Source organism: Pelobates fuscus, chromosome 1 (assembly GCF_036172605.1).
Source record: "Pelobates fuscus isolate aPelFus1 chromosome 1, aPelFus1.pri, whole genome shotgun sequence".
Classification (NCBI taxonomy): Eukaryota; Metazoa; Chordata; class Amphibia; order Anura; family Pelobatidae; genus Pelobates; species Pelobates fuscus.
Window position 1 is genome coordinate 315,012,909 of NC_086317.1, and position 26,963 is coordinate 315,039,871.

General features: G+C 42.5%; 1 protein-coding gene across 1 annotated transcript in view; it reads left to right on the plus strand.

Annotated features, from left to right (window-relative positions):
* VWA3B (von Willebrand factor A domain containing 3B) overlaps positions 1-26,963 on the plus strand; it is a 242,141-nt gene that overhangs the window by 64,422 nt on the left and 150,756 nt on the right. The window contains exons 8-11 of the mRNA XM_063459114.1: positions 10,929-11,039; positions 12,411-12,604; positions 21,097-21,251; positions 24,427-24,565. Of these exons, the coding sequence (XP_063315184.1) occupies positions 10,929-11,039; positions 12,411-12,604; positions 21,097-21,251; positions 24,427-24,565 (599 nt within the window). The remainder of the gene's footprint in view (positions 1-10,928; positions 11,040-12,410; positions 12,605-21,096; positions 21,252-24,426; positions 24,566-26,963) is intronic.

A 26,963-nucleotide genomic window follows, 5' to 3' on the forward strand; every position in this document is an offset into this window, starting at 1 on the left:
TGATCCGAAGCGCCCACCACAGAGCACTGACTCAGACAGATCAAGGCCTATCCACCGAACCAACCCCGCACCACGACGTGAGGTACTGGCCTCATGGAGACCATAGAGACCTAAGAACGTAAGCGCGACTCCCCCGCCTTCCAACCACCCTACCCGCCTCTGTAACCCCCCTAGACGTACAAGGTACTAGCCCATATACACGGCCACTGACTTACAGCCCACCTCCTTGACATCCCTGAGATCAACAGCCAACGTCAACGCAAGAGACTATCGCTAATGACATCCGATACACCAACCACAACTATCTCAGTCTCTTTATCCCCAATCCTGAAACGCCAAATCGTAACTCACCTGAATATAAGGATTGTACCCCTTTTTTATTCTGTATCCTGCATTAACAGTTGAAAATTTTGAAAATAAAGAATTTTGAAAAAAAAAAAAGCGGGAACAGCAATAGTGCTAAAAGTATAAAATGCCAGAGGTGAGAAGATAAAAAACCAAGTGGTTACTCACATTTAGGTGAACAGACTAACTGTTCAATGAATACAGCTTGAGTGGTATAATCCCCACCTAGGATTCTTGGGAGTAATATCCTCACTGGAAAGTAAAAACACTTCTGGTGCCGGATAAGAGGATGGTAGTAGTAAAAAAGTAAAATAATAATTATAATAAAAAGTAAGATGGCTATCTCACAGTAAGAAAGTGACCAAAATACCTTTATTTAAAACAACATAGTTTAAAAACCACAACACGTTTCGCCCTTAGGCTTTATCAAGTGGAGATCTTTTTCTGATCTCTACTTGATAAAGTAGCGTGCCACATGCTCTGCAAAGCATCGGGGTCAAATAGGGGTTCCCCTTGTGGGTCCAGGATAGCGGATGTATCCGTGCTATCTACAGTGGTTATGGTTGCTTTGCGTGTTGGGCTTTGGCCCGGGGAGGAAACCTCGGATTCATTGGAGCCGATCTCGTCGGACTCATCCAATACCTCCTCCGAATCCATGTCGGACGAGTCTGTTAAGGCTTTTGCCCTTTTCCATGTCCGCGCCGCTTTTGCCCGGCGGGTGGCTCTTTTTCGTATGGGCGCCATGACCTCAATGTTGACAGGACGAAACCTGTCCGTAAAATCAGTTTTGGAGGCATGCACACCCACATGGTGGGTCTTTGCGGTGGCTTTACGGCCGCCCTGTGCTATTGGCTTATTTTCAGAGGCCTTAGGGCGGGTAACCTCAGGGTTACGGTTAGACGCCATTATGGGGTTAGTGATGAGTGGGATATAGTATCCAACATTGTCCCCATTGCGGAATAGATGGCCTGGGTGACTGATTTGGTCATGGTAGCGTCTAGGAGTGAATGGAACTCAATAGCTCCATAGGGGTTACCTCTTCCCCTTGGCTGGGTAGGAGCCCAGGTTCAGTGGTTAAAGGGTGTCTGGAGACACTCTCAGCCAGAGTGGGGGTAGTGCTTTAGGGGTCTGCATGGTACTAGCAAGAGGTAACTAAACAGGCTACACAGTACAGAAGTGAGAAAATAACAGTGGAAGCAGTTACTTGCCTGTCACAATAAACAGTGTCTAATCACACACTGCAGTGATGGGCAGAATAATTGCAGGCAAGGCACAGAACAAAACTGAGCTGTCAGCTTACCGAGTGTTCCCTCAGGAATGGCCGCTGGGGTGCACTGGCTAGCTGACAGCCAGTTGTCTGGACCAATCAGCTCGCGCCCGCCCCTCAGGGAGCCGCACGAGCTGGGAAAAACGCGGCAAAATCTTTTTGCCACACACAATTTGGCCGCCGCGATGCACAGCTGCGACTGCGCATGCGCGAGCAGCACCCGCCCGTGGACCGGGCCCGGACGGAACGGACGGTTCCAAAGAGGATGCCCCACGTCTGGGTAGCCGGTCGCCGCGTGAGATTAGGGTAATAAACTACCCGAAATGCAAGGGGAGAACGGGTTAACCGCCCGATGTTGATATTTTCAGAGAACAAGCTGAGATTTTATAAAAACTATTTTGCAACAAAGGGTATGATAGAAAAATATTAGATGAGACTGGTAACGGCATTGAAATATTGGACCAGAAACAACTGATACAATATAAAAATAAAGACGAAAAAGGGGATAAAAAAGGAGAAAAAGAAGAGCAAAATACTCCTCTAATTTTTAACAATAACTCTAGACAGAATGAGTTACGAAAATTTATTAAGAGAAATTGGTACATTTTACAACAAGACAACGATATAACAGAATTTGTAGGATAAAATCCGAGATTGATTTTTATGGGGGCTAGAAATTATAAACAGCTTTTAACATCTAGATTTTTAGACAAAAGGATAATCAAAAAGATTTTATGAATTCTGAGGTATTTTATTATTGTGGACACTGTAAGGGGTGCAAAACTATGGAAAGAAAGTAAGAAAATTTACAGTTTTAAATCCTTTCAAACTAGTAAAGAGTATAAAATAAAATCTTTGATCACATGTGGTACGAAATATGTGATTTATCAACTAACTTGCCCATGTGGGTATCAATACGTGGGAAAAACATCTCGTATGCTAAAAGTCAGAATTAGGGAACATATTAATAACATTAACAAAAAATTCCTTAACCATAATGTTTCTAAACAATTTGCAGAACACCACAATGGTGATAGTAGATATCTAAAATGTTGTGCTATTGAAAAAGTGTCTACACATTGGAGGGGGGGTGATATTAATATTTAAACTACATAAAAAGGAGATGGAGTGAATTTTTGATCTTGATACTATAGCCCGGAAAGGACTAAATGTAGACTTTGAGATTATTCCTTTTTATATAATTTACGGTATTTATATATGTGATGGACCGCTGGCACCTCCGCCAATTGATGCTCCTAGCACTTGCCGAGGATTTCGAGCACTCCAACAGACACCATCAGCACTGCGGACCCCACTTCCAGCGATGCAGCTGCGCCGGGGTCTCGCCGTCTCTCACCCACCCTGGATCCACGACCAGGATGCAGCTCCCAGTGGGTGAACCTCTCCTAAATCCAGAGAGCGTAGCAGGAACAAATCAAGCTCTTACAAGAGCCTACTCTGGGGAGTAAGTGATTTATAGCAATCCCCAGAGTGTAGGTATCCCTTCCCCCAAGCATGAGCCAAGGCTTCAAGAAAGGTGCAAGTAGGTCTAGTTTATTGAGGGCTACCTGCCCGGTATTTATGCAAGTGTCCACCAGGTGGACACTCCCCTAGGGGACCTGATGGAACAATGGGACACATATTGGATATTAGCCAATAACAGACAATACAAACAAAACACTCCCACAGTGACATCACAATCCCTCCTCTCTATCCTGGAGATAATTGGTAAGTAATCAAATTATCTCCCAGGACAGAGGCAAGACTCCATTAACCACATGGTTACAAAAAGACATAAAATTACACAATGTAAAACATATACAGGCAACATATCCCCAGATAGCTTAGATCTGAGCGCACATTATTACCGAATGGCGCTCAGATCACATACATACAGTTCAATCGCCATGGAGCCAAAGTCTTTTCCATAGTCTTTCGTTACACGAATAGGCTCCATGGCATAGCTATCTGGGGTAGCACTACTCACATACTGAAAGTCTCAAACGCCCCGGCAGAAATGCACAAATAAACCTTTCTGCAGGGTAAAATACAGCTATCAGCACAGGGGCCATAGTCAGAAGGCAGGAGGCTAGCTAGTAGTCCCCTACAGGCACAAGTGGCAAAGGGCACTTCGTCACACATCTACCCTTTGGGGGAAGACTAAACAGGTACCTGACCTTCTGCCGGTCAGTACCTAGGTTAGTCGGGCAGCCCACCCACAAAGAAAAATACGCAGAGTAACCCCCCCCACAATAAATTGTGCTGGCCTGTAGGTTCAAGTTTGTAGTGGGACAGCGCAGCACACTCGGTCTCTCAGCTAGGCAAACTGCTGGTGTTGCTTGGGGGGCAGAGGCCAGCTCTTCTGCTGGGGTAACCCGTGGTAAGTCAGGCTCTGGACCAGAGAAAAAGGGGGGCAGAGGCTAACAGCGCTCTGCCCAGATGACTGCTCTGCTGCTGGGAGGGGGTCAGTGGGTATCGCAGGCTCATCCCCTGCCCCCAGGACCCATTTGGGATGTAGCTGGGGAGGGGAAGTTTCGCTTACCTCTTCCTCCTGGCATCCCTGTGGGGTTGGTTGGGGATCTGGACCGCCCGTCCAGCAACCCTGTAGGACTGGCACAGAGACCGCAGTCCCATCTGCGCCAGTTGTCTTCCCCCTCTCCCGACCATCACCTCCTCCTGGAACTCAGGCCGCATCTGACAGGAACTCTGCTGCAAGCCGGGGGAACGGGAGGGTCCATTAGGTGGCCAGCAGGCTACCTCTTGGGCCCCCCTATGACAGGGGGAACACAGGGGGGTGGTATCTAGTCAGCCCACGGTCGCAGGGGTCGTGGCTGCGGCCGGGCCCCCTGCAGTGAGGAGCCTGGTCACAGCTGCAAACCCTGTGACCGTGGTAGGTACGCCACTGTTTTTTTTATTAATAATGGACTTATGTAAGTACTGTGGAGTAGTATATAAAGATTGGAAAATACTAATTTGCCAGAATCTAAGATGACGTGTAAGATGGCATATGAGAACAAAGATTCATATTCACGCGATGAAGTTGGATGCCACAGCGGGACGTCGATGATGTCAGACCTTATGGTAGAACGCCGACCGTCATGGAGAAAAGATTGCACTACGAACATGGAAGTTTTGGAAAAGCGCGCAAGATTTGGAAAAAGCTGCGCAAATTATGAAATAAAAGCGGGAAAACACAGACGGATTGATATGCACTTTGAGATAGACCTTCAATGGTTGAAATGTGTTAGTGCTGCTGTACTTGTTTGCATTTTCTATATTTTTAACACTTATTTGGAATATTCTTTCCCTTAATAAATTACGTTTTATAATTCACCTGCCTGGAACCTAATTTGTGCGGTGATCGTATTGAAGATATAACTGTGGTAAAGAAAGATCCAGAGGGAGATACCTGTCTATACGCTGAAAGTCTGAGCCTGCTATATTAATAAGCTCAGCAACATGTGAGTTAAACCGACTTGGTTTTACAGATTCATTTTGTACTGTACATACTACACTATCGTCTCTGTTTGTATCTTCATTGCAGAATATCTCTGAATACATTCATCTAAAGACAGACCAAAAGTGGTAGTATACACTGTGTGTGTGTTGTTAGCTCTCACCTTTTATGTTATTTATCTTATGTTGAGTGTGTTTATAGAGAGTGACAAAACACTGGTTATTGTAGCTACAATCTCTTTTGCACTAGAGCACTTTGTATGGGGTGGGGGGTAGACGTATTGTGGGGGGCCCCAGGGCAATTTTTAGCATTGCAAATTTAGATTGAGGGTTTACGTGAGTTTTGTCACGCCTAGGGCAGCACAAGTCCAAAATACACCACTGGCTCCACCTACAACTTGAAGCTAACACATCGTTCCTATATCAGCAAAACTATCTCACCTTGATTAGGACGTTTATAAATTACCCACATAAATGGATTGATGAGACAGTATCTTGGATAGGCAGGATCTGTAGTATAAAAATGAACGTTTTGCCCAGGATACTTTTTATTTTCCAGTCATACTGACAAGAAAGAATTTAGATAACTTACCAAGGCTATGGATTACTTTTTTTGGCAAAGTCAACACATGATAAGAGCCAGGAATCTTTTGTATCACCTTAGGCAGAGAATGGGATTTGGCCTTCCACTTATGCTATTATTATTTGTTTGCACAATTTATTAAAATACTGACTTGGCACTCTCACCCTGATACGCATAGGTAAGTGGATCTGGAAACGCTATTAATGGGATCTGACCTACCTCAAATTTGTCCCTAAAAGAGACATACATCTCATACATACCCAATGCCCACCCATTATAAACTCCATTAGAATATGGGATAGATCGGCTATAAAGTACCCCATCTGCCCTCATTCCCTACTTGAGCAATAGAGCCTTTCCACCCAGACAGTGGGCAAGAGAGTTTAAAAGAGTAGAGAACACAGGATGCAAAGGTACATGCACTTAAAGAATATGATAAAAATGTACTTAAACCATTCAGTGATCTCAAAGAGACAGCCCCATTATCCACCGGGGATCATTTTAGATATTTGCAACTATCGCCAAGGGAAACTCAGTAAAATCTGCTGCGGGCAGCCCACTCACTTTTTTTTTAAAGTTTATGTGTCACAGACACCACAAAAAGGTCTAATAACACTTATATATATGCATATCTGTGATTCATAAGGAGAATGGGGTAAACTTAGGTACATTGAAAAATGAGAAACAGACAGATGCTAGAGGGAAGTGATTGGGAGGAAATTTGGGAGCCATCCTCAAAATCCTCCATATGGGTAACACTACACGAGCAGTCTTACAAAATGTTATATAGATGGTATACTACCCCTGTGAATCTGTTCCGAATGGGGAAAACTACGTCAGATCTGTGCTGAAGGGGTTGTGGATTGATGGGAACTTACCTCCATATGTGGAGTATTTGCCCCAAAGTGCTAGAATATTGGAATATAGTAAAAGATCCTCTAGTATCGGTATTTTATAGGCTTATAGACTTGGACCATTGGCCTTTCTTAGTAGTAAAACCAACATCGCAAATGGAAAAGCTATTTAATTTAATTGCAGCGAGGAAAGCTCTAGCGCAGATGTGGTTGGGGTTAGACGTTCCTGAGAAGGCAAAGTTTTAAGAATATAGTGATTAAGTTGCTAACAGAGTCACCTGGTGGCCAACTTAGTTTTATTATATAACACCCTCAGTGGAGAAGTCCCCCCCTTTATTGTCATGTTTTTCTTTTTCCTCCTCTCCTCTCTTGTTCCTCTCCCTTTTCTTCTTTTTATTGTCTCTCTCTTCATGGCTGTTCATACAATGCATGTGGAGAGAATGTTTTACTGTTAAAATTAGAGGCTGGGAGACGTAGATGATTCAATAAATAACGTTTATTAAGAATCATAGTGTTTTTTGTTAAAACTGGAATTCTGTATTATGAGAACTGCATGTATGCTGTCCTCCTGTTCTTTTAAATAAATAATAAAAAAATATGTAATGCTTCCACACTCACTAGATTTCAGTTCATGAATGATGTCCAGTGCATTTAACAAAATCAGATCCCTGGATAAAAATGTGCAACACCGCATTACAGTGAACTGAAAACCAATAATCACAATTAAGGCTAAAATAACCAAGCTGTGACCATAGCTGATTTTTCCAAATCAGCTAATTTATGCCCATGTTTTGCAGTTCAGTCCAATTTGGTATTTATTAAATAAGCACTGCCGTGTTATTTTTAAAAAATCATTTTATTCTGTATCTAATGTATACAAAGGTCTGCTATTTTCACCTTGTTGTATTCTTTTCATGAATATTGTTCTTAATAATGTACAATATGGTAGCTTTCTATTGAGTTAAAAAATAATAAACGTAATGCACAGCTATTTGGATTAAAGATAATAACTAGTGTCTGTTTGTGACTTGTAATTTATGTTAACTTTTTTTTTTAACGTCCATGCTGTGGCCTTGATAGAATTAATTGGCAGCATCTTACATAATACACGTGACTTATATATTATTCAATAGCAAAGGCAGATAGTACTAGAACAGACACAAAGCTCTGCTGTTGATAACACATGCTGTTGAAATAGGAAATGATAACATATGTATTTTTTTAAGAATTAGAAATAAATGTAGCAAGGGTACATTTTATGACTCCTCCAACATAAACTGACTTGTATCTCCCCTGAATTCAGAATATTCTTATAAACTACAGACCTGCTGTATAATTAAAACCAAGCACTCCTGAAAATACCCTAACACTGAGTTGTATAATCAACTCCAAATATGCTGCATTAAACTGTCATTGCCACAAATTAATTCTGTAATTTGAGTTTTTTTGTTTCTATCTCAATATTAAAGGGGATCCAGGGCTAATAATGATAGGGTGCCAAAATCTGAACCAGAGCTCTTTAGCATCCCACTCAAGGCTCCAACCCAGGTTGGTACCCCTATCAGCAATACCCCTGAATATAAGTATAGGAGCTAAGGAGATATAGTTTGGGCAGGCAATGACTGTAATTATATACTTTACATGTATTGTAAAACAGAATTTGAGGGGTTAAAATTGTAAAAAGCTGGAAAGGGTTTCCTAGGTTATTATGGATTGAATTTGATGCCAGCAGCTTGACATTTTATGCAGCAGCAATTACTCTCACTTTAATTAGTGAAGGCCAGAGGAGCATTGAATATTCGTCAATTATCCCATTATCTTTAAATGAACACAATGCTTGTGTCCTATATTGCTCTATGTTTGACCTGTTGCTTTGGATAAATCAGTCATATCACGTGTTTACTGGATGATGCCCAAACCATTATGCATCCCAGTGGAACAATATATATTAATCCTATATAATGTCATTTTAGTAAAGTGACACTGTATATAAAAAATGAAAGGTACTCTATCTTATTGTAGTTGTTATGGTGAGTATAATCATTCCCTTCAGGCTTTTTGCACTGAGTGTTGTCCAGTGCCTGGGGATGTCTAGAGCGAATTCCCCATTTAACTTCAGGAGAGAGCGGTTCAGGGCCCCAGTCAAGCCACGGCGACTGTGGGCAGAAGTGCTGCGGTTTGTCCCCTGTTCCAGCTAGGAAGCGGTCCTTAGTGGAGGTACCCCGCCAGGGGTACAGGGAGGTCCGTCACATGTTTCTTTTGAAATTGTCCCTTTTATGAAAGGTCACTAATATGACAGACTCCAGACACATAAAGAATAAGTTCAAAGCTGAAGTGCTTTATGTGACTGGAGTGTTCATTTAAGCCTAGACACTCTAACTCACATATGTGCCTTCTATCTTACTTCCCTGCCTTTTTATTCTCTTGGAAAGTAACTGGAAAACCAAAAAGGCACTAATCAAGACTGCAATCTAGGTATGGAGAACTGTACTTGCAGGTAACTAAGCTGGGTTCCAAACATTGTGCTAGCGGACAGTGCAAAGGTATTGCGACACTTTCATAATTTGTGCACACAAATAACTTCACAAACATTGCACAGTCCTTGCACTTGCAAGTTGTACACCTGTAACTAGCAGATTGGTAATACTTAGTAATAACTGAGTCACTATTGCTACAATTGCGTATTTCAATGGTACACCAGCCCAGCATAGTGACATTCCATGGTATTTGGCATTATTGTGTGATTTGTTAAGAAGCATATTTTCTTTACATATCTAGACACTACTCTGACATCATTGATGAGTTTGCAGCTGTACTCCCTGCATACTGTAAACAGGTGTATTAAAAGGGCAACTCTTAATCGGATGTTGTTGAATGTGTTTTGATCTGTATCTGCTGCCGCCAGGGTGTTATTCTGTCTGAGAAAACCAATCTGTCATTTTTCTTTTGTTAAATCTCATCGCTGTCAACAGGGATTAAAAAGCAAGAACTGCCCATGACTAGTGGCCTTATATGCATTTAGCAATGAGGGCAATCTATCATGTTGTCAGTGTTTTTAAAAATATTTTTTTACTGTAACCCTATATACAAAATATTTGTTCTCTTTACATGTTTTTAATTTTTTATAAATGTTAGGATTATAATGCTTACGCCAGAGACACAACTGTCTAGTAATAAACCACTAGACCAGGGATTCCCAATTAATTTTTCCTGTGGAACCGTTTGACATCACCTCTTTTTTGCGCCGGTTTTTGTTTGTGCCAGTGTGTGTTTCTTTGTTTGTATGTGTATATGTGTAATGTGTGTGTGTGTATATCTGACACACAGATATATCTGTGTGTATGTGTGTATCTGTGTGTCAAGGTGTGTGTATCTGTTTGTGTGTGTCAGTGTGTATGAGTTTGTGTGTATGTATCTGACACACCGATACACACACTGGCACATGGTGGCACAATGACACACAGACACACACACACATGACATATACACACACTTGCACCCACAGATATACACATACACACAGTGTCATATACACACACTGACAAACACTCGGATACACACACACACACTGACATACACACACACACACACACATAGGCACATACAAACACACTGATATTCACTGGCACACACACACACACACACACACCAATAACCACATACTGACATACACCCACACCCATACGCACACTCAGATACACAGTTACACATACACACACTCAGACACACATTCTTTGACAGACGCACACACTCTCACTGAGAAACACACATACTCTTTGACAGACACACATACAAAATACATATACACTCTCAATGACAAGCACACATACATTCTCACTGACAAACACATACATACTAACACACTCACTGACAAGCACACATTCACTCTCACTGACAAACACACATATACTCTTTGACAGACACACAAACACATACAAACTCCCTAACAGACACACACACAATTTTTTTTTTTTAAATTTTACCTCACCCAGCCTCCCAACCTTTGGGAGTGCTGGCATGGAGACTTTATGTCCCTGTAGTCCAGTGGGGCTGCTGGGCTGGACGTGCGGTCCCTGGGGTCCAGTAGGGCTGCTGAGTGGATGGCGTGCGGCACAGTGCGGGCGGCGAGGGAGCAGTGATCTTCCTGCTCAGCTCCCTCGCACACCTCTTAGTGATGCCGGAGCCGGAGTTACGTCATATTCCGGCTAAGGCATCACTGCTGTGCGCGCGATGGAGCTGAGCTGGGGAGAGTGCTCCCTTGCCGCCCGCGCCCATTTTGTTTTACAAAATTTTGGTGGAACCCCATTTGTGTTCTCCTGCACTAGACAGTTGTGCCTCTCTAATGTAAAGATATTACATATTAACTGAAATTAAGTAATGTAAATATTAATTTTAAATCTTTGTTTGGATCTTTGTTTTCCAGAACTTGACCTGAGAGAAGACGAGCTGTTGATCTCAAATGAACTGATTGAAGCCCAAAATGTTCTGGAAAAATTACAAGACGTTCTAAAAACATGTTATGCCTCTGAAGATGGTAATGTGATCTACCTTGTGGCATTCATTGTTCATAAAATACATTTTAAAATAAATAATAATAATAATATTTTGCTTCTAACAGAGAACACCTGCATTTTCTTTCTATCTGGAGGTACTCATTGACATCCTAATGTTTAATTCGTTAAATAGAGTCAGAAATAATATCGCGTAAAACTGGCCAACATTGCTCTTTGTATAGAGAGCTGCTTAATCAAGCAAACAAAGTTCAATGTTCAGTAAGTCACTCAAATGTGTTTACTGAGAATCATGGAGTGACAACACCAGAAGACCCCAGGCACTATACCCATTTCAATCAGATGAAATAGTTCTAGTGCCTACACTATCTCTTAATAAATGATAAGGAAACTAATCAAGTAAGTAAAAGTAAAGACATTTTGCAAGAGGTACTAAACCTCCCCTCTGTCATTATTTCTATATTAAGTAGGACAGACTGGCTCAAATCAACTGCAGGTTTCAAGTAGATCGCATTATTTTTTACATCTAATAATTACATTATAAATCAATAAAACAAGAAGAAAATGTATTTGTTGTGTTTACAAGTTCATACAGTAACTCTTGAGACATCACCTCAAGTTACTTTATCCCCACCCAGCACGCTCTCACATCCATCTATATCCTCCCATCTAGTTATTATTATTTTTTCTTTCTTTATTATTATTATTTTTTGTATGATATTTTCACTTTCACTTTATTTCTGTTTCCGGGTCCTTACCTTAAGCATTTTTATGTATTAACTATTAAAAGTTATATTTTATCCTCTGTACATATGTATATATAGATATTCACTAGGGGGCGCCCTATCCTCTCTGACCCACTGGGTCTGCTTCTCCAAGTTCAGCAGTTTGCAGTATTCTTTTAATAATTGAGTTCTGTTTGACATATTCACAATTCAATAATATCATCAAACATCCAACCAACCACTATTTACTGTTTGGCTGCCTATAGCATATGCTATTAAATCATTCTAACGTGTTCTATTAAAGGAGAGTCATGCCAAACTTAACACAGGAGGGGGTTAATGAGCTGGTATGCAACCAGTATTAGACAGGTATTTTGACCTATATTTTTAAACATTTAAATACAGAAGGGACATTTGAATAAGCTAGTACAATATTGTGACTGTTTCCCGTGCTCTTATAAATAGTTGGTTTATGTTACATTTCCATATTATATGTACAATATACTTAGCAGATAGGAACACTGGCGACAGAATGAGTAATGGTAGAGGCAAAACATTAGAGGCAAGGGTTGCATCACAAACTGGTTTTTATTTTTTTTAAGGCAGAACTTTACCATTCCGTCTTTCTGGTTGTGAAATACCTTGCTTTCTCCTTTGTGTTTAATTTAGAAAACAAGAACCAGTCCATACCAGAACCAAGCCCTGAAGATTGTGTTAGCTCCAAAGTATGGCTACAGAAGTATGGTTTAAAGGCACAGAAATTGCAGTTTTATGATGCCCTAGCAGACTGCGCTTTCCGCCATAGTGATGGTGTGGTGGATATAAAAATTAAGCCAGAAGATGAGTCTATACAGACAGATGCTGTAAGTGAAGCAAACACATAGATTTTATAATATATCTATACAAAAATGGTCCCTCATCTGCCAATCAGTTCTTGGAATAGAGGTGGTTCTGTGGTTCCCCTACCACCTCTCACAGCAACTACAGTCCCTGCACTGTAGTAGCTGTGATTTCCCTCTGGTGAATGCATCTTGTTCTGAATCACTGAGCTTTGCCTGGCAAAGTGCGTAAATAAAATTACAAAAATGTATAAAGAACTTTAAAAAACCAAAAAACAGTATTATCTATAGCTAACTTTTAGTTAGTTATTAGATTATGTTAAAATGGAGGAAGTGGAAGTTCCTCTATATGCAATTAATTAAATCTTTTGTCACTATGATAAATATATATTGGATGAAGATAAAGATATTCGAAAGTGAGCTTGTCATGACAGGTTTGCTTTAAAAAAAAAAAGCCTTAGTTTTCAGGATTATGTTTTGGATTATGTTTTATATATTTTAAAATTTCATAAATTGTATGTAGGGTTGCCACCTTTCTTGGTAAAAAAAAAAAATACTGGCTGTTCTAATTTGCATAATTAATGATGTATGCGTGATTTCACTGGACACAACATGCAGATCTGGGAGATGCTGTAACAGTTCCATCAAACAGAAATACCGGCCACTACATTGCTGGTATTCCTGCAATAACTGCAACGGCCACACAGCCACAAATACCGGCTGTGCCGGTAAAATACCGGTGTGAAGAAAATTGACTTTTACTTAAGATTTTCTTCTTTATTTGTGTGTTCTCCCCATTCACTGCATAGATATTGAATATTGGTTCGGTAGTTTGAAACTACCGAACACTGACCACCCTCCTGGCTCATTAAGTTCAAAAGAACCGACTATTAAGTGCTCCCTGGGCGGCCGCTGTTCGTATAGCCAAACGCCACGTGGAATAGAAAACGGCGGCCATCTTGTTCGCACGAGGGGAGTCAGCGGGACTTGGTCGTCGAGTGTCTGGAACTAAAATCGGACACTTGACCTCACGAACCACCGCTGAAACTACTGAACACCAGCTTCTCTTAATTACCGAACAGCCAGAAGACCGCCATTCGGTAGTTTTGTTCGTACAGACAAGGGGAGCAATCGCTCCTATGAGCTAGGAGGATCCATTCGGTACTTTGTTCATTTTTTACCTTTTTCTCAATTGACCGACCGCACATGCTGAATTTTATGTCAAGACAGGAGGCTTCATATTTGCTTATCTTTCTTTACTGTAACTCCCAGCAGCAAAGAAACAGTTAACAGTAAGTAAAAATTTAACCAATCAGAGTGCACAACAGAGTATGTCCAGCTATCAGGCTCCTCCCAGCTCCTCTTTCTTTGCTGCTAGCCTCCCAGGTGAGTCTATTCCAATAACAGCATGTAATCAATTTCTAAATATATATATATTAGCAATGGTCTAATTTATTTCCATTTAAAATTATATTGCTTTATAGCTCATTCCTTGTAAGTAGTCAATAGTACTTTACATGTAATGCCAAAACTGTCACTTTAATTAAAACACTACCGCCGTCTGCAGCTCCTGTCACATCCGAAACACATCGGATTACTGACAGGAGCCACGTCGGTAACCTGATCGCAGCTTCTGGCTGGCTGCCATATTCGGGCGGTAACACCGCCGGTATTGCCGCATTTGTTTCCCCTACCGTCACCATAGCGACGGGTCCGTCCTTCCGCGGCCATCTCCTTCCCTCTGCATTGCGCGGGCTTTTTCCCGCGCTTCCTCTCCGGCCATCACGTCAGTTGCAACAGGGTGATGTTCAAACGGCTCTCCGGCGCCGCCTTCTGGTTGTCAGGTAAGTTGCATTTAAAACAAACATACATGTTATGTATACACCGAATTAAACAGCACTTAGCTGTTACATTTCTTTTTATTAAAGTGCCTTCACTTTGTTTTATTTTCAGATTGCCATTGAAAATCTAAAATCCTTGCATAAGAGGGTGACCCCCTCTATTCTAAATAATATTGTCTCAAGAGGGTGACCCCCTCTATACTATATTTGTCTGCCTCATTATAGAGGGTGACCCCCTCTGAAAAGAATATTAATATTGCCTGAAAATTACTGAGGGTGACCCCCTCTACTTCATAAACCATTTTTTGCCTCCAAAAGGGTGACCCCCTTATTAATCTATACCGCATGTTATTTGTGGGTGACTCCACGCTCAATTGGTGACTGACACCACTCTTGATACAACGCTTTGCGTTACTTTACCGAAAACAAGTCCACCGCCTATTGAATTATTTATTATATAAAAAAAAAAAAAAAAAAAAAAATACATTTCTTAGTGGTGACCCCACTTTACCAACTATGTCCGATTTACCTGAACCCGCAGTCCCTGCGGAGCTCAAAGCTTGGCTATATAACGCCATTGCGGACTCTATTCCAAAAGCCTTAGCAGCTATCCACGATCAGTCAAAATCTACCTCTAGAGCTCCTTTTGTGCATTTGTCAGACTCGGAAGAGTCAAAAAGCTCAGACCATGAGGAAAACCCCCGCAAACGCCCCTGGAAGGGCGATAGTGCTACCGCCGGTAAAGGCAAAGCACCGGCTAAGACGCCTAAATTATCCATTCCAGATAATAACCCCAACTATAACCGGGATCCATTAGAGGGTTCCACCTCCAACCTGCAACTTCAAGTCATTGACGAATACTGTGCAGGGTATTCAGACGAGGATTTTCCCTCTCACGAACTAAATGAACCCCCCTCTGACTCTAACCCCATTTCGGAGGAGGTCTTACTAGATACCCTTGGCCGTCCCCTGTTCGACCCTAGGTACATCAAACACCCACGGTCGACTGAGTGGACCCCCCCAGACCACATCGCTAAATTCTGCAGGATGTGGCTACGGAAACCTTTGGAAAAGGAAGTGAGAGCTAAACTAAAAGCAGAATGCCCACGACCTTTTATCCCAGACAAGGTAGCTGTTACCCCAGAATTTGACCCCTTGCTGGTCACCTTTCTATACAAATCCGGGAAAGATCCCCGTAAGGGTTTGGAACAAGGCCTGAAGGCAACTCAAGACAAGATATTGGATATAGCGGGACCGCTTATCCAAATATTCAGCATTGCGGATGAGGCTTTGGCAGGTGGCACTTTAGATGCGCACATGGTGCGTGAATGGGCACAAAGGGCATTATGCCTACTTGGCAATGCCAACGTAGCAATGTCAACCGAAAGGCGGAAAGCCGCCCTATACAAAATTGACTCAAAGCTCGCCGAACTCGGCATTAAAGAGCTTGGCCCTGAGGCAAAAGGCATGCTTTTTGGAGACAAATTTATTAAGGAGTTGAGCAAACACGTTGCGGTGTTTACAACGCTTACCAAAGCGCAATCCTCCTTACGCAAGGTGTTTAGGACCCAACGTTTTTCTGGGAGAGCCAGCCATTACAGAGGCCGGTCGGCTGGCAGAGCTGCCTTCACGGGCTACAGGCCTCGACCTTCCGAACACTGGAACTCGGGCAATACCCGTTTCCATCACAGATCCTTCTTCCCATCTCGTGGCTCTATTAGAGGACGTGGATCCGCTTCCCTCCGCGGTCGCACTCCTACAGGTAATGGACTCTCATTTTTCTCATATACCTATAGCAGGTCGATTAACCCATTTTTCCCAACAGTGGTCTCGACTCACACAAGACCCGTGGATCCTACAGACCGTGTCTGGCTTCCACCTAGAGTTCACAGAGAACCCAGTTCAAGTTGCTTTACCTACCCCCCTCAAAATGTCTCAAATAGACGACATGTCCCTTCAGGTCGAGCTCGACGACCTTATCACCAAGGGTGCCATCGAACAAGCACCCAGCCCACGAGGTTTCGTGAGCAACATGTTTCTGGTCAAGAAAAAGTCGGGCGAGTTCCGACCAGTCATCAATTTAAGAGAACTGAACAAATTCATCAAATACAGACATTTCAAGATGGAGGGCATCCATCTACTACGGGACCTCCTCTGCGAGGGAGACTGGTTCTCCCGCTTCGACCTCAAGGATGCATACCTCACAGTACCAATCACACCAGAACACCGCACCTTCCTCCAATTCCATTGGCGCAAAACACTATGGCAGTTCACCTGTCTCCCCTTCGGACTGTGCTCCGCACCTTGGTGTTTCACCAAACTAATGAAACCGGTGATGGCACTACTCCGTTCACAAGGGATTCGGTCCATCATATACTTGGACGATATCCTCCTTATGGCTCAAGACGAGGAGACTCTACGTCTCCATACAGATATGACTTCGGCTCTCCTCCAGAATTTGGGTTTTGTCATCAACCTTCAAAAATCTTCTCTAACGCCGTCTCAGACAGTCCAGTTTCTGGGATTTCAGATAGATTAGATTCAGGCAGTCCTCCAACTCCCTACCACAAAAATCAAAACCATAAAAAAGGACATCCGGAGACTGCTGGTTTCACCATATCTCCGACTCAGGGATTTAGCCCGCACAATAGGACTACTCTCCGCTTCAATCCAGGCAATATTTCCAGCCCCACTTCACTATCGGGCAATGCAACGTTTGAAAACACACTACTTACGTCGTTCAACATCTTACGAACAACAGATTTTTCTCACAGACGAAGTACAATTGGAACTCCACTGGTGGCTTCAACATATGGAAGCCTGGAATGGAAGGGCTATCTTCGGCCGACAACCGGATTTCATTCTGGAGTCAGACGCCAGCCTCCTCGGATGGGGTGCCACTTGCTCGGAACGTTCTACCGGAGGCCTCTGGTCCCCATCAGAACAGGCACTACACATCAATTGCCTCGAGCTAATTGCTGGTTCTTTCGCAATCCGCAGTTTCGCCAAGGAAGCTTACAACTGCAGCCTTGTCCTGAGGATGGACAATGTCTCAGCAGTACGATACGTGAACCGCCTAGGTGGCTCCCGATCAAAGATGCTATCGGATTTGACAAAGGAATTGTACCAATTCTGCCTCAACAGGAACATCTCCCTTCGTGCAGAATACCTCCCAGGCTCCGACAATCTTGTGGCAGACTGGTTCTCCCGCCACTGGAGGGATTCCAGCGACTGGCAACTAGATCCACAAATTTTCCTTCAACTACAGGCTCTGAGAGGACCACTCAACCTGGACCTGTTTGCATCTCGCCTGAACCGTCAGACGGACGCATTCTTCAGCTGGCTTCCAGACCCAGCGTGCCTGGCAGTGGATGCCTTCCTCCAACCGTGGCCAAAATCCGGGGCATATGCCTTTCCCCCGTTCTCCATGATCCCACGCACGGTACAATACCTCAGAACACAGGGCGTCATGATAACACTGGTGACCCCACTGTGGCGAACCCAACCATGGTTCCCCTACCTACTGGAGATGTCAGTGGACTACCCCCTACTCCTACCCGTCTCCTACAACCTCCTCAGGGACCCTTCAGGCAACTTCCATCCACTAGCACTACAAGGCCACCTCCAGTTGGTGGCCTGGACCATTTCAGGGGATCCTGGAACGTCTCTGGCCTTTCGACTGCTGCTCGAGGACTTCTCTGGGACTCTTGGGCCCCAGGAACAAGACGCTCTTATCTCTCAGCGTGGCAACGTTGGAATAGCTGGTGTTTGGAGAGGGACGTCGATCCCTTTTCAGCCTCTTTGATTAACATCATGAACTTTCTGGCATCACTCTTCGAACAGGGTAAGTCTTATCGGTCAATTAATGTTTTCCGTTCCGCCATTTCGGCAGCTCATACTCCTGTTGACAACTCCGCGGTTGGCAAACACCCCTCCATATGTAGACTCTTGCGGGGCATCCGACTGGCGAGACCCCCGGCTCCCAAATACAATCAATTTTGGGATGTTGCTATTGTGCTCTCCTTCTTAGAGACTTGGCCCTCTAATGAAGAGCTCTCTCTCCGACAACTGTCGGCCAAATTGGCACTGCTGCTCTGTCTGGTGTCTTTTAGAAGAGTTTCAGACATCAGAGCATTTGACGTCCATGCCGTTGATTTTACCCCTGAGGGAGTACACTTCTCCATTACCCGGCGCACCAAAACTAACTCATCTACGGTAAATTACCCCTACTTCCACGACAAACCCACGCTCTGCGTAGCTAGCTGCGTCCGACACTACATCCTTCGCACTACTGACCTTAGACCACAAACAGGCCCCCTACTGGTGTCCTATGTTCGACCTCACAAACCAGTGTCATGCCCCACGATTGCTCGTTGGATCAAGTGGCTACTGTCCCTAGCAGGCATCGACCCATGTTTCGGTGCTCACTCAGTGAGAGGCGCGGCTGCCTCTTCTGCATTTACGTCCGGAGGCTCCCTAACGGAGATCCTCACATCCGCAGATTGGTCCAGAGAATCCACTTTCAGAACATTCTATTTCAGACAATGCCCTCATGTATCCAATTCCATCTTATCATCGCTTTAAAACAGCAAATATGAAGCCTCCTGTCTTGACATAAAATTCGGGATTATTCTAGCTTTAGTGACCGAATAATCTAAATTTTATTAAAGACAGGAGGCGAATATTTTCCCGCCCGCTGGAATACGCGCCCAACCCATCTAGGTAGGTATTACACAACACCTTTACTTCACACACCAATTATTTTACGTAATCAAGGGGCCAGACTACTCTTTACAACTACACTTACAGATAATACCCACAGTCACTAAACATAACTGAAGACTTGTCAGAATATTTGGTGTACTCTTTGGTTGGAAACATGTCATTTAAAGTACTTAAGTAATTTTCTCTTACCCAAGAAACCATACTTTCACGACCTCTCTCTCTTTTTCCTAGTGTGAAAACCCTTCACTATCCTCCCAAGGAATTACCTACATTCTTCAAAATCGTTTACATGGTTGACTTCACTTTGAACTGTTCATCGTTCTCCTGTTATATTTACATGGTTGATTCTACGGCTGCATCAAGAAAGAGGAGCTGGGAGGAGCCTGATAGCTGGACATACTCTGTTGTGCACTCTGATTGGTTAAATTTTTACTTACTGTTAACTGTTTCTTTGCTGCTGGGAGTTACAGTAAAGAAAGATAAGCAAATATTCGCCTCCTGTCTTTAATAAAATTTAGATTATTCGGTCACTAAAGCTAGAATAATCCCGAATTCGTGGAACTGTTTTGGGCAGGAGCCTTGTGTGTGGTCGGTAAAACATGACTTCCATACTTTTTAAGAACCCCTGAACCGATCTGGGTGAAATTTGGATATGTTTGTCCCCCAGATTGGGGCTATCAGGGGACATGTAATTTGTTGGGATACCTTGTGGGGAAAGGGGCGTTCCAACTTTTGGGAAAATTGTGTGCCCTTTGCCTGGAGATAATTGATTTACTCCTTAACTTATCTCAATATCTCCCAGGCAGAGGGAAGGCGTGTATTACTGTAAACCTGTATAATGATTGGCTAATGTCTTTGTTTGCTGTGGGAGGGCCTCTTGCAGGAGGATTTCTCATAAAAGCCAGTGTGTTTTCAATACATTATTCCTGTTACACCCTTCATGAAGTCTAGGCTCATGTTTGGGGAATATTCTATTTGCTGGGGAGAATCGTCTTGGAAGCTGCATTCATCTACACTATTCCTCTACTCCCTGCTGCAGCTATAATCACTTATGCTCAGCTGTTGGGAAAGGAATAGAAGACTGCAGTACGATAACCACTGCAGGTCTTAACAACCGGTCAGGTGGCAACCCTGTATGCTAAACTGTCACCTTCTCATGGTGCCAAATAACACAGAGACAAAATGTCCCCAGGGTCACTATTAATTGTCATGCAGCTTTTCATCCAAAAAGGATTACATGTAATTTTACTTCTCTGTGAGTAAAGACCTCTGTGGATTAGTAATTCTTTATATTCCTATGCTGTTCTATATAGGATCTGCCAAAATAGGTTCCCTATATCTGAAACCAGACATGGAATTAATTAAAAAACCTTGCTGCAATCGAGATTTGGTGTTTGTTAATGTAACACGGGTTAATTACACATGTATCAGGGAATTCAGCAAATCTTGCCAGTGGGAAGAGAACTAAACCTCTGCTATTAGCCCTTCCCCAGATGTTGAACTACAATCTCATGGTACTTGGTCAGCCTTTAGGCTATCAAAGCAGCTTCTTAGGGTTGTAGTTTTGCAACATTTTGGGGGATCTATCTTTTTGCAATTGTGGCTGAACTACCTATCATAAAGTACTGTACCATACATGTTATATGGCAGAAGACATACAACATTTTCAGTTTTGCTATGTTGACTTTAAATTTGAAATTCAATTTGAATTACTGCCAATTCCTACTTCATTTTATAACCCAGATAGTTTCATGAACAGATCAAAAATGTGTTATCGCTAGTATATTAGTTATGCTAATTAGAAATATTGGGACTGAAGCACAGTATTGTAGAAATAATAGGGCTCAATACACATCACTATAATGTGGCCATGTTTGATGTGAAGCTGGGAATATGTTTGTTTTGATGAGCTGTTTTACTGATGGGCAATCTCCTTGAATTTTACTACAGGAAAATAAAATAAAACGGATCAATGCCAAATACTGTGATCGGTTTGTACATGCTCTCTGGAAAGATGGCTCGGTGGTGCACCTATTTGTCAGTAAAGAGAAATGTAGGTGGTGTGAAGAGAAAATGAGAAGTGCCATTGAACTAATGGAAAAAAGGTACGACTGCTACAGTGTTCATGTAAGAGAGAATTTGATGTTTGATGATTAAGGACTGGTCTTCAGTCCATTTGTTGCACTATGTTCCTCTACTCATCCGAATCAATACATAGAGGCCAAAGCTAAACTTAAACACTATTTGCCATAATTCAGCATACCACACTGTTTCAAGAAAAGATAGGAAATCAAAATTAAAAAAAAACATCCACTGGTGAGATCATGGTAACATTGGGGCAGCTTAAATCGTCCCATCTAATGTTGTTGCTAGGGAGGGGTTGACCTGGGCTGGATTCCAGAGTGGGGTCCTGAAAATCCCTGGATCTGGTTCTGGAACCTATTCATTGTTATCCCTGAGTCCCTTGTAATAATGAGAGAGATAATAATTAATTTGTGACAGAGCCAGGGGTGGATCCAGAACCTAATCTCGGGAGGTGCACTGGTAGATTATTCAAAGAAACAATCCAGGCACAATAACCACTCCCGACAGCTCTCTGTAGTGGTTATGGTGCCAGGAGGGCCATGGTGCCCACCCAATGAATAGGGACAGTAGTAGGGAATAGGGGCAGTAGTGTGTGTGTGAGTGGTACAGTGTGTATGTGTGTATATGGGTGCATTGTGTGTGTGAGGGGTGCAGTATGTTTATGGGGGTAGGAAGGGTTGCAATGTGTGTGTATGGGGGCAATGTGTGCGTATTAGGGCAGTGTGTGTGAGAAGTGCAGTGTGTGTGTATTGGGGGCAGTGGTGTGTGAGTATTGGGGGACAGTGTTGCGTGTGTATTAGGGTGCAGTGTGTGTATTGGGGAGCAGACTGTGTGTGTGTATTGAGGGGGCAGTATGTGTGTGTGTGTGTGTATTTAGGGAAGGTGTGTGTATAGGGGCAGTGTGTGTGTATTTAGGGAGGGTGTGTGAGTATTGGGCAGTGTGTGTGTGAGTATTGGGGGGCTGTATTGTGTGTGTATTGGGGAGCACTAGGTGTGTATTGGGGAACAGTGTGTGTGTGTATTTGGGGCAGTGTGTGTGTATTTGGGTGCAGTGTGTGTGTATTGGGGCAGTGTGTGTGTGTGTGTGTGTGTATTGGGGGGCAATGTGTGTGTGTATATATTGGTGAGCAATGTATGTGTGTATTGGGGCAATGTGTGTGTGTGTATTGGGAGGCAGTTTATTTTGGGGAGCAGTGTGTGTGTGTGTGTATTGGGGGGCAGTTTGTGTGTGGGGAGATATAGGGGTTTAGGAGGACAGATAAATAAATATATAATTTAAAAAAAAAAAAAAAATTGTATATCCCCTCCTCCCATCTTACCTTTGCTGAGGGAGGGGGGATATTTCCTGCAATCCCTGGTGGTCCGGTGGAGAATCCCTGGTGGTCCTAGTTGTTAGTCTGCCAGTGGACAAAGCCCATTTAAGGCACAATATTTGGCATTAATTATTCAGCAGAGTGTGAAATATTCCTGTGGGTACAGAGATTTAAGGTAATGAATGCAGTTTTGATGCTGCTAATTTGGGGTTACTGCTGTGGTTTCAAATGTTATTACAACATGCTGTGAGCATAATAATATAACAGATGTGGCGTTTGTAAATATAGGTTTATATAAGACTAAATTTATGAAAAAAATGTGTTTTATAGAACATGTAAGGATTTAGATTTGGGTATAGGACATCGTATAGGGTACGATTTTTGCCAATATGCATATAATGGGTGCAATCTGTGTTTGAGTGTATAGTGGATGCAGTTTGTGTGTGTGTTTATAGTGGATGCCATGTGTGTGTCGTGGATGCAGTGTGTATATAATGGATGCAGAGTGAGTTATAGTGGATGCAGTCTGTGTGTGTGTTTATAGTGGATGCCATGTGTGTGTCGTGGATGCAGTGTGTATATAATGGATGCAGTCTGCGTGTGTGTACAGTGGATGCAGAGTGAGTTATAGTGGATACAGTCTGTGCGTGTGTTTATAGTGGATGCCATGTGTGTGTCGTGGATGCAGTGTGTATATAATGGATGCAGTCTGCGTGTGTGTACAGTGGATGCAGAGTGAGTTATAGTGGATGCAGTCTGTGTGTGTGTTTATAGTGGATGCCATGTGTGTGTAGTGGATGCAGTGTGCATATAATGGATGCAGTCTGTGTGTGTATAGTGGATGCCATGGGTGTATATGGTGGATGCATTGTGTGTGTAGGTGATAACGTGTGTGGTGGATGCATTGTATGCATTTGTGTCGTGGATGTAGTGTGTGAAATGGATGCAGTGCGTGTTTGTGTAGTGGATTCAGTGTTTGTTTGTATAGTTTGTTTGTGTGTAGTAGATGCAGTGTTTATGTGTAGTGGATTCAACATGTGTAAATATGTGGTGTAAGATAGGGGCTGCATTTTGTGGGGAAAAGGCTTTTTAGGTTTTTTTGTAATTGAAAAAAATAATTTATTAATTTTATTCTTCCTTCCTGCCTCTTAACTGTGGCAGAGAGGGTAGGCATTGCACTCCCTGGTGGTCCAGTGGAAATGTGCAGCGTGCAAGCTGCATATATAGTTACAGGGGGCCCAGCACACGTGATCTTCAGCTTCTGGCAGCTCCACTCTCCCTCTCTCTCACGAGCCCACTGCAATGTTCTGACGGCCAGGTGCTCATAAGAATTGGATAGAGGTACTGCTGAAAGTTGAAGATTGCATGTGCTGGGCTACCTCTTCACTATACATGCAGACAGTGGCCTTGGGGCCCACAAGGCCCTGTCAGAAACTTTATCGATACACGATCAGTAGAAGAAGTCCGGGCCTCCCAGGACTGCCAGGCCCATGACAACCGTTATGGTTATCACGCCCTGATGGCGGCCCTCTGGGCGACGTATAAACAGTACTTGAAGAGCAAACTTGAATAATGGAACCTCCAGCTAGATAAGGGTCAGAACTGCCATCTGAGACTGAATCCAGGAGAATTACCTTTTATTATTTAAACATACTAATACCCATTTAATAATATTGACATTTAGTAGCTTTTGCATTTATTAGTCAAATGCTAATTATTTGTGTCTCAGATAGTGCCTTATTAAAAAGTGGAAAAAATGTGTTTATTTAATTACCAGTTTTTTTAAATAGGTTTAATTTAATATAATTTGAAGCATTTCATTACACTATACATTTTCTGTGTTTGCACATTACTTTCTGTCTGATAAAGTACATTTTCATAGAGTGAATTGGCTTCGGAATGGCAGCAGAGAACTTTTTGGATCTATTCTTGAAGATCAAATTTATATTCTCATCGACACATCGCACTCCATGAAAGATAAGCTGTACTTGGTGAAGGAAAAGTTATTTCAGCTTATGCAGGTAACATTTGGGTAAAAACATATAGTAATGTAATTCTATTTTCATCACATATATTTAAAGCTTATATTTATTCTTCTTCTTTAAAGGAACACTATAGGGTCAGGAACACAAACATGTATTTTTGACCATAGAGTTTTTAAACCACCATTTAGGTCACTTGTCCTTCCTTAGCCCCCCTTAGAAAAGGTAAAAACTCACCTTATTTCCAGTGCTGCGTGGGTCCGTTGACGCTGGCCCCGCCCCCGATCTGCCTCCTTGGTGTCATCATCAGAATTGCCAATTTTTAACCAATCCAATGCTTTCCCATAGTATATGGGTATTTCCCAATACTTTTCTCTGAAAAGGCAGTGTTTGCATTAAAATTCCTGCAGGCAATGATTATACTCACCAGAACAACTACATTAAGCTGTAGTTGTTCTGGTGACTATAGTGTCCCTTTAAGATACAGATGTATACATGGAGTTTGTAGGGATGCCCTAAGCAGTAAGCACCAAAACACCTTTAGCTTAATGAAGCAGTTGTGGCGTTTAGATTACTGTTCAATTCACTGCCATTTAGGAATTAAATCTGTTTTGTTTCTGTTTATACTGCCATAGCCATTCCTCCCTTGGCTGATACTCACACAGCCTCCATGAAAAAAATGGTTCCAATCTCATTCAATTCTTACAGCACTGTGTGCTTTAGATGTTTTAATTCCCTTCTCTGTTAACTGAACTTTAATTATTATTATTGACATTTATATAGCACCAACTAATTTAGCAGAGTTTTACAATAATATAAAGGTGGGGGGTAATTTAACAACATGTTAGACAAACTTTTACAAATGTTGTGAATAATAGAGCTTACAATCTAGTGAAGGGGGTATAATAACACAATAGGAAGCATAGCTTTGGGAATAGCAGCCAAGTGACAGGGTGGGTCAGTGTCTGAATTGGAAGGTGAGAATGAAGTGGAGTGTGGAGATTTGAAGAGTGACAGCTAACCTGCAAGATCACAGACTGTTCTGAAGAGATGGGGTTTAAATTACGTACTTCTTGAAGGATTGAAGATTAGGGGAGAGTCTGATTGGAAAAGGAAGTCTCCAAATATAGGTAGTTCAGAGAGTTGTTCCCAGATGTGGCACTCATGAGTTGTGTATATGTCCCCATCAGGTTAAAGTGGTAGAAAACAACACTGAGAGTCTGGCCACGTTTATTGCATGCCCATATTTCAGAAAATAAACAAATGATAGCCTTGTGAATATCCTTTTTTTTCGTTGTGACTCATTTTCTTATAGTAAAATGATGGATGGGAATTGTACTGTAATTTTAAACACAGCAACTTGTTAAATGGTAACTGACGACAACTATTATCTTATCTATTCAACCTATATTTATTTCTTTGTACACTGTAAAAAAAAATAATAATAATCTGTAGAACTGCCTGTGAAAAATCCTCTATACACATGTTATCAGTACAGGTCTGAGTAGCAGACAGGAGAATGTCACTGATAGAGCGAAGTGAATGAGAAGGGGTGTACCTATGACTTAGTAAATAAATGTATACAGTTGTGCGTGAAAGTTTGTAATCCCTGGCAGAAATGTAAATATTTTGGCATTGATGTAGAAAATATGACTGCTCATGCAAAAACAATTATTTTATTGAAGAATAGTGATCATATGAAGCAATTTATAATCACATAGTTGTTTGGCTCCTTTTTAAAATCATAATAACAGAATTCACCCAAATTGCCCTGATCAAACGTTTACATACCCTTGAATGTTTGGCCTTGTTACAGACACACAGGGTGACACACACAGGTTAAAATTTAAATTAAAGGTTAATTTCCCACACCTGTGGCTTTTTAAATTGCAATTAGTATCGGTGTATAAATAGTCAGTTTGTTTGCTCTCACGTGGATGCACTGAGCAGGATAGATAATGAGCCATGGGGAGCAGAAAAGAACCGTCAAAAGACCTGTTTAACAAGGTAATGGAATCAGTGGCGCATCCAGAGCCTGATCTCAGGAGGGGCACTTGAAGATTATTTAAATAAATAATCCATGCACAACAACCACCACAGCTCTGTGTAGTGGTTATGGTGCCAGGAGTGCAGGGACCCCCTCCCAGAGTAAGTAGTCAAACTATTTAAAAACAGTTTGACAACTTACCTGGAGTCTGCTGGGATATGGGGCTGTAGTACAGCATAGGAGCAGTGGTGTGTGTGAGTGGTTCAATGTGTGAGGGGTGCAGTGTGTGTGAAAGGTTCAGTGTGTGTGTGGGGGGGTGTAGTGTGTGAATGTGTAGGGTGTGTGTGGCAATGTGTGTATGGGAGGGCAGTGTGTGTGGCAATGTGTGTATGGGGGGCTGTGTATGTGTGTGTGTGTGGGGGGGGATGTGTTTATGGGGGCAATGTGCGT